General features: G+C 38.1%; 1 protein-coding gene across 11 annotated transcripts in view; it reads left to right on the top strand.

Moving 5' to 3' along the window:
- The window catches only part of cuedc1.L (CUE domain containing 1 L homeolog), a 92,743-nt gene that overhangs the window by 31,730 nt on the left and 44,186 nt on the right, over positions 1–16,827 (top strand). For 7 of the 11 annotated variants that reach the window (XM_041580848.1, XM_041580843.1, XM_041580844.1 and 4 more), the window contains 2 exons: positions 15,144–15,267; positions 16,039–16,556. In XM_041580848.1, the coding sequence (XP_041436782.1) occupies positions 16,275–16,556 (282 nt within the window). In that variant the 5' untranslated portion in view covers positions 15,144–15,267; positions 16,039–16,274. The remainder of the gene's footprint in view (positions 1–15,143; positions 15,268–16,038; positions 16,557–16,827) is intronic. The other 4 variants (NM_001086219.1, XM_018244771.2, XM_018244770.2 and 1 more) reach the window with 1 other exon arrangement.

Genomic DNA, 16,827 nt, shown 5'->3' with positions numbered 1-16,827 from the left:
GCATGACAGATGGACTAAACAGCTCCCTGTCTATGCACTTGTAACTCTTGTGTTTATGACTCACAGATGAGCACAAAAGCTTGGTATTAGCAGTCTTAGTATTTCAGAAATTGCTAAAAAGTGAAAATGAATGTAAATGCAAAGGTGCTCATGGAAGCTCCCCACAGTTATTGAAGTTTACATCAATTTAGATTTTTTGTTTTAAGTTACAAAAGGGGAGTATTTTTTATCCCTTTAAGGAATACATAGAGTCATTTAACACTAGAAATGTATCTGTTTCTAATACCTGTGTTTTGCAAGTTCCCATTAATCATAAACTCCTGTTTAGATTCTACATTCTATTCATGCTTATTCATCAAGTCAGTCCTTCTCTTTTTACAGAGATCTAATCTATGGCTAATCGTAGGCAGATTCGGGGGGTCGCGTGGCGACTAATCGCCTCTTCTGGGCAATAATCTCCCCGAACTGCCTTTGCGTGTCTTCCCGTCCGCTATAATGAAAAGTCGCCTGTGCTAAAGCACACGTGGTGCTTCGTTTTCCGAAGTCGGCAGAAGTCGGCTCACGAGGAAACTTCGGGTGACTTTGGAAAACAAAGCGATGCGTGCGCTTTAGCGCACGGGAAGACACGCGAAGGCAGTTCGGCGACTAAATCTCCCCAAATCTGCTTGTGTGGACTAACCCTTAGAGTTGCCACCTCACCACTTTAAAACCAAACACATATGGAATACACAGCATGCATGGTAGTGATGTGCGGGCCAACCTGATACCCGCCGGGCGGGTTCGGGTCGACCTCGCACCTTCAAACCCGACTTCCGGGTTCCTGTTTTATACTCTCGCGTCTGCTCGCCCTGGCCCTTTTGTGACGTCATTGTGACATCATCGGCGGGGCGGGTCAGCGCGGGTCTATAAAAGGATCCCTGGAAGCGGGTGCGGGGGACGCGGGTCAGTGCAGGGCGGGTTAGGGTCGGGTGCGGGTCAGGGAAACCCTGACCCGCACATCACTAATGCATGGCTAATTAGCAATTCATTTAGATGCATGCTGCAAACTGAACTGATTTATGTGCAGCCATGCATTGTGCATTTAAATGAATTGCTAATTATATGTGTTCGGTTTTAAAGGGGTGAGGTGGCAACCCTACAGACATTAGCTATTAATTGTTTGTCAGTTTAATTTTACCAATGTATTCTTTGCTTACTGTGAGTTGCTTGCATAGCATTTGCTAGTTGTTTTGTGTTGGGAAAACCTCTTATGTTAATTAAATTTAGAACACTGAAACAGGCAGTTTGTTTGCAGGCGCAATGGGGAAAAGAAGAATTGAATTAAGGGGCACACACAGTCCTAGATACCATTCTTGTGGAATATGAGAGGGTGAAATATATGAAACTGGTACTGTTGACGTTTAGGGGTTCCAAGGAGGGGAACCCAGGTCAGATTTTGTAATAGTTATACCACTGGGGTTTTCACTGTAAATCCCAACTGTCTCTTAAAATAACGCACTGATGGTTCAGCAATTTCCAAACAAGAGGCTGAGTTATTGCACAACTGAGACAACATACACCTGATTGCACCACTGTTTGCAATCTTCACATATTATGCAAGCAGTTTGTTTGCTTTTAGGAAGCAAAAAGCAGTAATATGCTAAACATTGCAGTTTGGCAGAGCAAAATGCAAAGCTATCAAATGTCCTGAACAGAAAATAACATTCAGTAACATTCAGATAAAAGTATAAAATCAGCATTAATATTTTGTTATGAAGCAGACTGAATTAAGCTAATTATTTAAAGGGGACATGTTACCCCAAAAAATTATCCTATTTTAGCACATTAGTCAAGCAAAATGAGCTTTAATTACACAATATAAATTATTTGAATCTTGTTTCCTTCAGTCTGGGAATTCATATCTATAGCAAGCAGTCAGGAGCCATTTTGTGTTATTAAGGCAAGCCTTGCATCATCTAAATATCTTGTTTGTGCACCAGAATGGGGGACCCGATGGCTACACAATTAAACGGTGACTAGAACGGGGGAATTTGTGGAGAGCAGTGACATCTAGGAAGTGCTGAATGGAAAGTGAACGTAATTTTCTGCCCTGCCTCTATGCCTAAGGCATAGAGGGGCAGACTAATATTTGATTGACAGCTGCGATTTTTGAATGAGCTTACAACAGCTGTGAATGCTTTGATAAAAAATAGATATTGGATTTCATGTTTAATTTGAAAAGGACTTTTATTATACAGCTTTTAGCGTCTGGGTGACAGGTCCACTTTAACTCAACAATAAGTGGACTACTTATTAAACCTTGATTTTTTCTGGTCAAGTTTTTAAAGGGGAAAACTAAAATTTTTAGAGATTTATTATATGCGAAAGCTGCTAAAAATCTGAAAATACTCCAGCTAAAACCTGCCGAGGTCATGTAGAAGTCAATGGCCGATGTTCTTGACATCGTAATCTGCACTGGTTTTCTTTCGATAATCTGATAATTTCGAGTTGTCGTGGCGATAATTCATTAAGAGTTTTTGTAGCTGCAATTCAAAAGGTCAGATGATTTGAAATTAGGCATGATTTTGTTGCAATTTTTTTTTGCCATGGCTTTTTTGAGAAAAATTATTGGCAAATTAAGGGGATTCAGATTTGGGAGTTTGGTCAATTTTTTTTTATTAGAATGAGAAGTTTAAGTTTTAGGATACCCCCCTAAATCCCTAATGCCACTGGAACAGTTAAATGCTAGGCAAGAAAGTTATTCACCCCAAGGTAATATATTTATTTTGAAAAGATAAGATGTGGTGTTGTACTGAACAACATGGTTTAATGGAGTGGATTCTAATGAACAGAGAGAGGCAGGGAACAAATGTATTCAATTTGTGTATATTTCTAATCCTTTCTTATAATAATTAGATTTGATTTGGACACGTATATAAAGACAGTGGTTTATATGCTCAGTGCCTTATTGCTCACACCTTGGCAGTAGATGTTTTATGTGAGCAAAATATAAAAAAATACAGAGAAAATAAAGAATGTGAGGGGTAAGAGGACAAGAAAAGGCAATTTACAGATTCTTATATTTATAGTAGATGGAAGCAATTTAAAAGAATGGTGACTGGTGCTATTCATGACTCCCTTATGTTAAAACCATTACTGGATGACCTTCTCACATAACTGTCATGTTGTAAAATTCAAAGTTTCCAAACTTTAGAAGACATAATTAGATATCCTGTGGAAATATTTACTTGTACAGTGTAAGGCAAATCCTCCATTTCTTGCTTCTTTCAAAAGTGGACAATTACAGAATATCTAATACATTTTAATAAAGGAGGTGCAACCAAGAGTGCATGAACAACATGGGGTTAAGTAGACATACAGTCAATATGTACCAAAAATGGTGCTGCTACTATATATGACCAGATCCTTTGAAATATCCTTGTGGCATTTATAATAAAAGGCAATACATTCATCATAAAGAGTAAACCCCATCCAAGTCTTATATTAATGGCACCTTGTACTAATTTGAAGTGTGAAGATGGTGAAATAACTTTCTGTTTATATGCAGTTTAAATATAAAAGCATAATACATGGAAGATTAAATAAATCATTATGTTGCTGTAATCATGTACTTTAACTACAATAAATAGATCCCAATGGTTAACCCCACTTTGTACCCACATGTACAGGTCTTGGTCTAATTGAAGAGTGAGCAGTTGAAGACGTACTACTTTTTATTGTACAGGTTGTCTCTAGCAGAATATCTTCCCAAGACTAAAATGATTAATAAGATTGTGAATTATGAATTGTAGACACTTTATTATATGAGTGTGATTACCACCAGCAGACTTTGGTTAACTGGCATGAAAGATAAGAGTATAAAATCTATGTAATGGTGAAGCTACTTGGTATTCAAAATAATTATTTTTGTGTAACTCCGGTGGACTCTGATGCCCAATATATGGACCTAAGTCAAACTACAATTCTTAGCATATGCTAGTCAGGAATGCTTGTGACGTTTTGACCTCTGCTTCACTGAATTTATATCTGCTTTGTTTTTTTATGGGTTTTTCTCTGCCAAAACACAATTCATTTTAAGGACCCTCAGTATATTTATTTTTATAAACTGTATCTATAGGGAAAAGTGCTTCTGATATGATGATCAAAAATTCAGTGTTTAGCTGGCTCTGCAGGGTATTTCTAAAGGTAACAATCCAAGTATATTATGTGCAGATGGTGTTCTTTTTTTTTCTCCTTTATAAGGATTGTATTAACCAAACCTGCCTACGCTTCTTTGTAGAGGTGCCCTTCAACCAAGGTCTTTTGAACAGTTTTGTGCAATAATACAATAAGCCTTGTCAAATTAGAGTGAAAAATCAGAAACCATTTTCTGTGTAGAAAAATACATTCAACTTGGCAAGATGAATAGATTGGGATGTGAAATCTGACTCTTAAAATGTGTGTTGGGCCATCACTATACCTTGCTATTATGTGTATATTTGGGTGAGGAACACTGAATAAAGACATTCTACTAATTGTTTAGATGCCTGTACTATCCAGTCTTGGATAGGGGGCACTGTGTTACATGACAATATCTACCCTTCTATTAAATGTTCTCAATGGGGTCATACAGTTGAAGGTACATGTGGGCTCAGCCGAAGTTAAAAGAGAAGGAAATACAATTTACATTTGTGGTGCCAAAAGTTTAGCACTCCCAATGCTCCTATCAGCAGAAATCTGCACCGGCCTGGGATTCTTCCAGCGAGCAGCCCAGAGCGATCCTCTTCCTTCTTCTTCTGTTCCCAAATCTCCTGGGGCAGACGCATGCTCAGTAGAACGAAATAGCCAGCTTTTTCGTTAACGTTTGGCTTTTTGCTCTACTGCGCATGAGCAGCTGCGAGAAGACCAGAGGAAGCAGGAAGATGCTCGCTCTGTGGTGCTCACTGGAATAACACAGTCCGGTGCAGTTTTGTGCTGATATGAGCACTGGCCTGGAGTGTCAGGTAAGTAAATATAATCACTTGTGGGTGCCTAACTTTTGGCACCCCCAAGTGTAAATTGCCTTTCCTTCTCCTTTAAGAACCATTAGGCCTATTTCATTAGTAGATATATATGTATCTTCTGATTTCATTCATTGATGTTGTGATAACCCTAAATGTGCTAGCACTATTTCATAGGATGAATAAGACCTCTTTATAGCCCCTGTGCTCCACCTGAGCCAAATATGTAGTTAATGATTGCTCTGCAACTGTACATCAGAGCAAGATTAGAACTCCGTTCAAACTGGATTTTGTTGGCTACTATAACACTTCAGGTTGATTCATTCCCCTTCTGCAAATTGTGGCTTGATCTTGTATTGCCCATGATTTCCAAATGAAATATAAAAAGATCTGTTGGCTCTTTTGAAAAATGGACTTTAAAGATTAGTTCACACAAGGAGATTCGGGGAGATTTTGTCGCCTGGCAACTAATCGCCTCTTCTTCTGGGCGGCAATCTGCCTGAACTGCCTCCACGTGTCTTCCCATCCGCTATAATGAAAAGTCGCCTGCGCTACAGCATACTTGGTGCTGCGTTTTCCGAAGTTGCCTCACGAGGAATTCCGCAGGAATTCTGCTGGAGGAGTGCTATTAACTGATGTATTTTTTTAAAAAAAAATGTTTTTCTGTGACAGAATCCCTTTAGATTCTTTGCTGACCAAAACTCTTGACTACTTATGAAGAGCATGTTAGTTTTAACACATACTCATTTTTTTATATATACATATTCGATTTTTTTCATCGAATAAAAGCAAACACACATAAGAAATGCCATATGCACACACCTAACTCCAAATGGAATAATGAAGCACCTTTTCTTGTCCCTGCCCTGAATGTTCCTGCCAAAATATATGAAGAGTAGGACATAAAACCATAAAGTGAATCATTTTAAGACTGACTCACACTGTGAATCTGACTTACAGCTGGAGACAGGGTCGGACTGGGGGGTCCGGGGCCCACCGGGACTGGTGTCCAGGGCCCCCCTCTGGCCCCCGCTACCTACTTGTTCGGCGAATCCCTGCTCGGCGCATCGCGCATGCGCAAACGGCGCGCATGCGCAAATGGAAACGGCGCTCGGCGCGCATGCGCAAACGGCGCTACTATGCGCCGAATTTTTTTTTTATTATTTTTAAAAAACAGTTTGGGAGAGGGGGACTGGCCCGGCGGGGCCCACTAGGGTCGGGGCCCACCGGGTATTTTCCCGGTATCCCGCCGGGCCAGTCCGACACTGGCTGGAGAGTTCATTTGCTCATTAACTGCGTTAGTGGAAGGCAGCCAGCAGGAATTACAGGCACTGTTGAATGTTCCCGTCATTCATTATTTATTTGGATCCTCCATTTTTAACCAGGCACACTTGAACTAATTTTATAGCGTAATGGAATTTTCTCCCCTATAAATAATCAGTTCTAAATGCACATACCATTTTTTTTTTTAAAGGTAAGTTTTATTTCTTATTTTAAACACACACATAAATCATACATACAACAAATAAGTACACTCGCAGACTAAACTGTACAAGTTAGGCAGGAAGAAAATATGGCACAGGCTATCACCAAGCATAACACAATACAGTTATTGAGCAGTTGAGATGGACACTATCAAACTCAGTTGAACTTTACATCTGAAGGCTAGGTTGGGACCCTTGAGGATATGTAGGATAACAAACCATGAAGGATTTCATAATAGGAGATGGACTCAGCTAAGACTTGCTATAGAGGGGTCGGGTCAATGTCATTCCACAAGCCCCAAATTTTATCAAATTTTGTTGGTGTTCCCCTAACTTCGTAGGTGAACTTATATAGGGGTACTGCTTTGTTAACCAGTTGTATCCAAGCATTGAGAGAGGGTGAGAGGTTACCCATCCAGTGAAGGGCTACAGGTTTTTTTGCATAAAAGAGTAGGATACGAAAAGAGATTTGAGTATATTTAGCTGGGATTATCGCACATACCATTTTAGTGCTTATTCTCCTTTTGTTTTATTTTTCAGGCCTAAATGCTCATAACAAAATTTTCACAAAATATTTTACTTTTTGTCTGGTTGTGCAGTATTTGTAATGGCATATAATTTGTGGGTCTCTGTTTCAGACTTGAGCTGATGCTGACTCTTTTTGAATCTGTTACAAGAATCTATCGTTATGCAATAATTCATCTAGATTACCTAGGATTCCTGTATCATTCCTTTTTCTTGCTTAGTTACGGCAATCCAATCTTGGAGAATATAATTAGATTCAGGCATTACATGGCTTCATCCAAAGGAGCATGTGATTGTTGATTTTACTTTCAACAGTCAACTATTTCGTTCACAACACTGCCATTTTTGTAGTGGCACCCAATCCATTGGGTGACACTAGAAAACTATGTGTGACGTGGTAGATGCATTTTAATGTGTACGTTGAAATTTTAATGCACATAAAAATGTCACATAAATAAACAGTTTTACATACAATCTCTGATGTTTATATCAGCCTGGGAAGCGGTTATTTCATAGCAAATGTTGGGACCTATTATGAATAAACTGAATGTATGATCTTAATTTTGCATCTGGGTGTCCCCCTGAATACTGACAAAGGGAGGGGAAACAAAGCAAAAACATGGGGCTCATTTATCAACACTGGGCAAATTAGCCCATGGGCAGTTACCTATAGCAACCAATCAGGGATTAGTTTTTTAAAGCCAGCTGCAAGTAGAACAATGAATGCAGCAATCTGATTGGTTGTCATGGGTTACTGCCCATGGGCAAATTTGCCCAGTGTTGATAAATGACCCCCAATGACTTCACTGTAGAACTCATGTCTGTGCCTGAATAGTATTGGTTTAGCAATAGCAGTGAGTGTGTGTGCTGATCCTGACTATCTTGCATTGGTACATTTCCCAACAAGCCAATCTTTTAGAGAAATTCTCCTATAATGCAGAATGCAATAGTTTTTTTATTCTAGTGAAACCTGAAAAAAAAACATCAAATTCAGCAGATAAATTCGTTTGCAGCATTTGTGATTTTTAGTTTCTTTTGTCTCATTTTTTTTTCATTTGTTGATTAATTTTTCTTAGTGGCCAGAAGAGTCCAAAACTGTTAACCTTGTCAGCTGCCCAAGGGGCCCCCACACCCAGTGAGAAAGCACTGCGTATCTTGACAGCGCTATATAAATAAATGATGATGATCTTTGGAAGTTCACTTTCAGATCTTAGAGGGGTAGGCTAAAGAGGCACCTGCCTAGGGCACAATGATAGGGGGGCGCTGGGCAGGTACCTGTTAAAGGATCTTCTGCCTATCCCTAGTTCATGATCACTCCCCTCTGCTGTTCTGCCCTCTCCTCTGCTGCTTTCCCCTCCCTGTCTGCTGCTCTCCCCACCCAGGCCCTCCCCTCTGTTGTTCTCCCCTCTGTCACTGTGTCCCTCCCTATGCGCGACGTCAGGCACACCCAGTTGCCTAGGGGGCCAGATCTGCTTGACCCGGCCCTTGAGGCCCATTTACAAAGGGTTGAATTTTAGTGGTATTAAAGCTTTTTGAAACCACAAATAACTCTATTTCTCTAAAATCACAAATGCCATAAAGATAATTTAAAGATCCGAATATAAAAAAAATACAAATGGAAAAAAGTGCTGAAAAGAATACAAGTATCTCGAAAACCTCTAAAAATGAGAATTTTTCATATTATTAAAAAATTCAAAACCCTCAAAGTCTGAATGGCTAAAAAAAAAGTCCAATGCAATCGGTTGCAGCTCCAGTGGAGTTCAATGGGACCTTGACTGCTTTTACTGTGTATTTTTCATGGGTTTTACACTTTTTACACAATTAATCTCAAATTTTTAGAGAAATTTTTAAAAACTTGAATTTTTAGAGAAAAAATACGATTTGTGTAAAGAAAAAAAAAAAAAAAAAAAGGAAATCTCAATGTTTGTAAATAGGACCTGTAGTGTAAGGCTACTTGGGGGGGGGGAGGAAGCAACTTCTCTCCTCCAGACTAAACCCTTTAATAAATAATTAGTGTGTTTATACAGTTTAAATGGCCGTGTGTGTAAATCTTGAAGTATAGTTGTCAATGTGTGTATTAATCACTTATTATCAATTATTTCTTCAGCAATGTGCAAACAAGCTACAACTCCTCTGCCCAAGACAAATTTTCTGCTTTGTTGGCCAGTCCAGTACTAGCCGTGCCAGATTGAGCACTGAGAGGATTAACAAACAAAGCGTGGCAATGTAACGCACAGCAGGAAGCAGACTGGCATATACTTATGTTTAACCAATCCCATCTGTTGTCTGAGTTGGAAAGAACATGCAGGAACAACACATCATGAGTAATGAGTGATATTAGTTTACAAGCCTTCCATGCCACGTGCAACTAGCAATATTTCCTTTCCAGCTGTCATTTGACAAAATTTGGAACCTTTAGTATTACACATCTTGCATTTTAGGACCTTGTGCCAAGGTAAAGAATCATCATGTTCTTTTTTCCAGGAAACATAAAAAGAGAGTAATATTAGTGAAAATACACTTTTCCTAAACTGTGCAATAATATCAATCAAAGAAGAATATCCCCATAAGCTGTAGAAGTGAGTCTGTTGTCATAATATTGTATGCACGGCTTTCATCATAATATATTCTGTTGTGTCATGTCCTGTTTACAGGCAATGGCAGGATATTTGCTACAGTGCTTATATTAAATATTCTTAGAACCACCATAGAACCTGACATTAAGGGCCAACTCTCATAGTAATCAAATGTAGATAGTGCTAAGTGTCGTCATAAAGGCCCATAGGAATTGGATGTTATATAGGCCAATAAGTCCTTGGTTGGGACTAGGCCCAGGGCACACTGGGAGATTTTCTGGTACTCTTGCAGGCAAGTCCTATTATGAGAATTTTGGGTTACCACCCGGTCAGTATTTCATAGGCTGTAAATCACCAGCTAGAACAAATATTACAAATTTACCAGCAACCCTACAAGTATCTTAGGAACTAAATGTATACAGAGCTGCCAACCCCCCCCCCCCCCGTATTTTTTCAGCAGTTACCAGATTTTCTTTCTTTCCCCAGTCTCCCATCATTCTTATGCATTCCCCCATTTTCTGCCAATTTCTGTTGTTTTTCAACAATTTGCAGTCAAAAATCCATGTATGCATGTGCAGAACATTTAAGTGAAATCAGTGGAGCAAAGTGAGCATGAGCAGCATGTTTTCTTTGGCTTCCGGAGAGGTACTGCATGTGACATCAGCTGATATCAAGTCCTCTGACGTTACAAACCCGGAAAAATGTCTCTACCAGAGAATCTTCCAGTGTGTGCTGGCCTTAGTGGGCCCCAATCCCCCAGAGCCTGGTTTTCAAAAGTTGACAGCTCTGTGTATATATTATTTAAATGGTGATGTGAGGTGTGGAAAAGTTCAGCAATAGATAAGTCTTATACTGCATCTATGTGATTTAGTAATTATATGGTTAGCGGAAGCTACAGAGTTGTTTTGTAAAACAGTCCCTGTCTGATAACCTGCTTGCTACTAAAAAGGGAATGTCAACCCAAACAAAAATGTTTTGCCTAATAAAATAAAGCATAATTCTAGGCAACTCTTAAGTATATGTATTGCTATTGAAAGCAATGTTTGTCTGTCCCTCTCTATTCTCTAGCCTGGTGGCTCAGACTTGATACAAGGTAAGAATAAACAGCTGATTAACAGACCCGTCTTTGCTGGGGAACTAAGACTTTTTCAACATTGTTGAAACCATGGGTTAAGCAAATGCTGCTTTTAGTCGCAATTATTTTTACAAATAACTTTAAGGGGCAGATTTATCAAGGGTCGAATTTCGAAGTGAAAAAACTTCGACCATCGAATAGGTGCAGTACGATAGTCGAAGTCAAAGGTTTTTTCATTAAAATTAAAGTTGTTCGATCGCACAATGAAATCCTTCAAATTGTTCGATTTGTATGATTTTACAAAAAAACCTTCGATTTCTCAAAACTTAAACAGCAATTCGGCAGGTTTAAGATGGCGAAGTGTCGAAGTCGAAGTTTTTCAAAGAGACAGTACTTCGATTTTCGAAATGGTCGAATTTGTGAAGTATTTTCAATTTGAATCTAATTTTGGCCTATTCGATAGTCAAAGTACCCAAAAAATAATTCGAAATTCTAAGTTTTTGAATTCGAATATTCACTTCAACCCTTAGTAAATGAGCCCCTAAAAGTACTAAAAAATTTTTATACTGTATAGTGGAAAATTGCTTAAAATATTTTCTTTTATTGGACAAATTTTTGTCCTTTTAATTTAATTTTAAACACACAGCCACAGGTTCCATAGAAAATAAACTGTATATACTACAATGCTTTTAGATCTTACACAGGAAGAAAAACAGGGGTAAAATGCCATTTATGGCTCTTTAAAGAACTATGGAATTAAACCTTTTCATATAAAATAGGACTTTTGTTGCCAAGAATTTTTTCCTTTTTGAAGATGTTCAATCAACAGATACGCATAATATTTTTTGCTTTTTGCCATTATTGCTCCTTTAATATAAACAGTTCGATTAATAAGGATAGTTTGCTTTATAAAAATAATTCATTATATCATAATTTATTCTATAGAGCTGACAAGTTAAGCAGTGCTTTATAGCCCAGAGGTTTTATAATGAAAAAGTGACTCTTGCTACTATGCCTTTTAACATTGAAGTAAAGTAAATTCTGCCTGCATGAAAGCGTGTATTTCCTTGAACTAATTTGACGACAGTAGTTAATCTTTCCCATATAATGGCAGGAATTCATTTACAGAAAGTTTTGGAGTTGTTTCTCAAATGGCAAGATATTCATTTAATGTACCTCTCAGTAATGACTGAACAATCACATTCTTGGCCTCATTATTGAAACATACAGGAACTTTGGCAAACTCCTGAACAGCCGTTTCAAATGATTAGCAAGTGACAAAATAAATTGGTATCTGGCAGATATTAAAGAGAGATATGAAATACTTTTATTGGTGTATGAATTAAAACAAATTAGAAATGTGCCATAATTGTATAGAATTAATGGTGACAAGTGTTTTGGTTTCTTTCATGTTATCCTAACACTGATAGTTGATGATGAGATATATATATATATATATATATATATATATATATTCCAAATTTTAACAAATGATTTCCTTTTTCTCTGTAATAATAAGACAGTAGCTTTACTTGATCCAAACTAAGATATAATGAATCCTTATGGAAGCAAAACCAGCCTTTTGGGTTTATGTAATGTTTACATGATTTTATAGTTGACTTATGGTATGAAGAGCCAAGTTATGGAAAGATCCGTTATCCGGCAAACCTGAGCATGTCCTGAGCATTCTGGATAACAGGTCCCATACCTGTGTTGTGTGGGTATATATCTATATACCGTTTATACTCGAGTATAAGCCGAGTTTTTCAGCATCCAAAATGTGCTGAAAAAAAGTCTACCTCGGCTTATACTCGGGTCAACGGGCAGTAGCTGAGATTGCAGTCACTTTTAATCATTCCTATACCAACAGTTCGCTTGGGGAGAGACTGCAATATCACACAGCGCCCTCTGTTGGTTATATGAAAGAATAACAGTGCGCCCTCTGTTGGTTATATGAAAGAATAACAGTGATTGCAATATCACACAGCGCCATCTGTTGGTTATATGAAAGAATAACAGTGCGCCCTCTGTTGGTTATATGAAAGAATAACAGTGATTGCAATATCACACAGCGCCATCTGTTGGTTATATGAAAGAATAACAGTGCGCCCTATGTTGGTTATATGAAAGAATAACAGTGGCTGCAATATCACACAGCGCCATCTGTTAGTTATATGAAAAGAATAACTGTGACTGCAATATCACACAGCACCCTCTGTTGGTTATATGAAAGAATAACATTGCACCCTCTGTTGGTTATTTGAAAGAATAACAGTGACTGCAATATAAACCAGCGCCATCTGTTGGTTATATGAAAGAATAACAGTGCGCCCTCTGTTGGTTATACGAAAGATTAACAGTGATGGCAAGATCACACAGCACCCTCTGCACATGGTAGTGGGACAATGCACACAGTAATCCATTTGGCAATTCTCTGTCACCATCAACTTTGCAAAGAAGTCCGGTTGATCGCTGGGGGGTCGCTTTGGCGGAATGTGCGCTGCTGGGAGACAGGGCTGTAGTTGTGTCTAGGCTTATACTAGAAGAAATTACCAGCAGCACACTGTTAGTCTTGCATAAGTGCTCAAGTGCAGATTTATTGTGTAGCCCATAGCATACAAAGGCAACGTTTCGGACCTCCCAGGTCCTTTGTCAAGCCCCATAACACACCACAAACAACCCTTTTAAAGTGAGGGGTGGGGGGTTGTGCATATCATAGTCCCACCCATTTCAATTAGATATCCAATCACATTACAAAGTGGATTATTCATAGTCAATTTTAACCCCGGTAATACAAAATCATTGTGAAAAAAGTTTTATACAAAGGAATTTTAAAACAATTTCCTTAAAAAATTTTTTAAAAGAAAGTCCAAAAAAGTTAAAAACAATTGAAAATCATTTCTTGAAAGTTATTTTTTCTTTGTGCATATCCAGAGTGAAAACGTGTCGTGTCCATTGAATCTCATAAAAAATCCAATACATATCCCATAAATAGACCATTAATATCAAACCTGTACATAATACAAAAATATTTTAGAAAAATTATTAAAAGAGATAATTATCAATTTTGCATACCTGAAAAAGATTTCATTATCGATTTATTTGAAATTGTGTTGCATCAGAATTATTTTCTTTTTGGTGACCAGTATTATATCCAACAAAGGGGGACGGCCATGGGTAGTAATGTGGCACCCACATATGCCAACCTATATATGGCTTTCCTTGAAGAGACACTTGTATATGTGAATCCAATGTTTTGTAAACATTGTATTCTATATATACGCTATATAGATGATTTGCTGGTTCTGTGGAAAGGTACACCTGATACCCTACTTGAATTCCACACGTTTCTTGATAACATGGAGGAGACGTTAAAATTTACCAAAATATATGACCCATGTTCTATAAGTTTCCTTGATGTTCAAATAACAAGGGTGGGGACTAAACTGAAAACGGATTTGTTTAGGAAAACAACGGACAGAAACAGTTTACTACATTACTCTAGTTTCCATCCGAAGGCCTTGAGAGACTCACTACCATTGACCCAATACACAAGGTTAAAGCGCATAGTCAGCGATGAGAATGCGTTTGATACGCAGGCTCGTGAGATGACAATGCGGTTCAAGGATAGAGGTTATCCACAGGAAATACTTGATGTAAATTACAATAAGCTACATGATAAGAATAGAAGGGATCTGTTGTTACCCACTAAGAGAGAAGCAAATAAGAGTGATAGATTAGCATTTGTAAGCAAGTATACCACAGCAAGTAGGCATGTCGGCAACATCATACGCCGACATTGGCACATATTACAATCGTGCCACGAGAATATACCTTCTTTTCAACAGGTACCCCTATTGGCTTACAAACGTGGGAGAAGCCTAAGAGACCAACTGGTAAGAGCCGATATAGGTGGTAAAATTGGGTCTAAACAACTGTTTTTTCAAAATCCAAAATTTGGTACATTCCCCTGCTTACATTGCGTTCAGTGCAATTCAGTAATAAAGGGTAATCATTTTCATCATCCACATCGAGGTAATAAATATAACATCGATAAATATTTCACTTGTGATTCATCGTATGTCATTTATATATTGAAGTGTCCTTGTGGCCTACTTTATGTAGGCGAGACAACACAGAAGATACGTGATCGTATCTCTAAACATAAATCTACGATACGAAAAGGGCTTATTGCTCTACCGGTCCCGGCACATTTTCAAACGGCACGACACTCTGTCAGCCAACTAAAATTTCAGGTGATTGACACAGTAGAGACACCCAGGAGGGGTGGTAACAGGCTATTAAGATTAAAAAGATTGGAAATGATGTGGATTCATAAATTGGATACGATCTGGCCCCGGGGCTTAAATAGGGAATATACTCCAGCTTCATTTATCTTTTAGGTGATTAAAGGGTCCTTGTATGCATATGTTGATGTAATATACACCACAATATAGTGACTTGACTTTAGTGTTGAACTGTTTTATTCTTCTCCTTTTTTAAGGGAATTGAAAGTACTGAAAACTACATTGAATACCCTGAGTGCTGACAAAACCTTAGACATATCAAGGAGCACCTCAGAAAACTGCTGAGTGAGATATGCAAGGGTTGTCATAGGAATGCCTCAGGTATGCAAAATTGATAATTATCTCTTTTAATAATTTTTCTAAAATATTTTTGTATTATGTACAGGTTTGATATTAATGGTCTATTTATGGGATATGTATTGGATTTTTTATGAGATTCAATGGACACGACACGTTTTCACTCTGGATATGCACAAAGAAAAAATAACTTTCAAGAAATGATTTTCAATTGTTTTTAACTTTTTTGGACTTTCTTTTAAAAAATTTTTTAAGGAAATTGTTTTAAAATTCCTTTGTATAAAACTTTTTTCACAATGATTTTGTATTACCGGGGTTAAAATTGACTATGATTAATCCACTTTGTAATGTGATTGGATATCTAATTGAAATGGGTGGGACTATGATATGCACAACCCCCCACCCCTCACTTTAAAAGGGTTGTTTGTGGTGTGTTATGGGGCTTGACAAAGGACCTGGGAGGTCCGAAACGTTGCCTTTGTATGCTATGGGCTACACAATAAATCTGCACTTGAGCACTTATGCAAGACTAACAGTGTGCTGCTGGTAATTTCTTGGAGTATTGATGTGACCCTTCGACAGGATTGGGGTCTTCCGGTTCAGCACCTGGCACAGCAACTGTGAGACAAGTTGGGAGGTGAGCGCTCCATATTTGTGACTGTTTAGGCTTATACTAGAGTCAATAAGTTTTCCCAGTTTTCGTAGGTACAATTTGGTACCTCGGCTTATACTCGAGTATATACGTTATATATAATTCTGTCGTTTTTAAATTTGTCTAAAAATTTTATTTTTCAGATTTTTTGATTGTGATTTATATTGCCCAACGATGCAGCCCTAAGACCCCTTTAAAGAAGCTGATTCTGAGAGGGCTGCTGATGAATCATTTGTATTCCCACATTGGGCTATTGGACATCAACAATGCCAGAGATATCAAAGACTTCTGATAATAAACCATGACAAGCAATTTTAATTTTCTGTACAAGTTTGCTCTGTTTTAAACTTCAAACATTTCTCAGAAACAGTTCTCAAAAATGACAAGTCTGTTTCGCAGAAGCAACAGCAATGGGAGCTCTAGAAGCACCCCGTCCACTCAGGAACTTAACAATAGCCGTCCAGTACGGAGGCTGGAGTTTAACCAGGCCATGGAAGATTTTAAGACTATGTTTCCAAATATGGAATATGACATCATTGAGTGTGTGCTGAGAGCCAACAATGGAGCTGTGGATGCTACAATAGATCAGCTGCTACAGATGAACCTGGATGATGGTGGATATGACTACAGTTCTGATTCTGATGACAGTATTCCTCCAGAGGTGACAATCTCTAACAATTTTTTTAATTGTATTTAACAAAATATTTGTAACACTTTTGAAAGTTTTCTTTTCTCATTTATTATTTATTTATGATTTATTTTGGGGTATACATACAACATGTGGGCTTTTTAGTGTAATAGAATGAGAAATGCATGTGTCCGTTTCAGATTTGAGTTTAATATTATTAGTTTAACCCATCTTAGCTGTCAGGGCTGAAATTAAGGGTGCTGCTGCCCTAGGCCTACTTCTATTATTGAAACAGCATTGTGCC

This window comes from Xenopus laevis, chromosome 2L (genome assembly GCF_017654675.1).
Source record: "Xenopus laevis strain J_2021 chromosome 2L, Xenopus_laevis_v10.1, whole genome shotgun sequence".
NCBI classification, from domain to species: Eukaryota; Metazoa; Chordata; class Amphibia; order Anura; family Pipidae; genus Xenopus; species Xenopus laevis.
The sequence above is the reverse complement of the archived record's forward strand: the minus strand, read 5'-3'. Positions and strand labels throughout refer to the sequence as shown.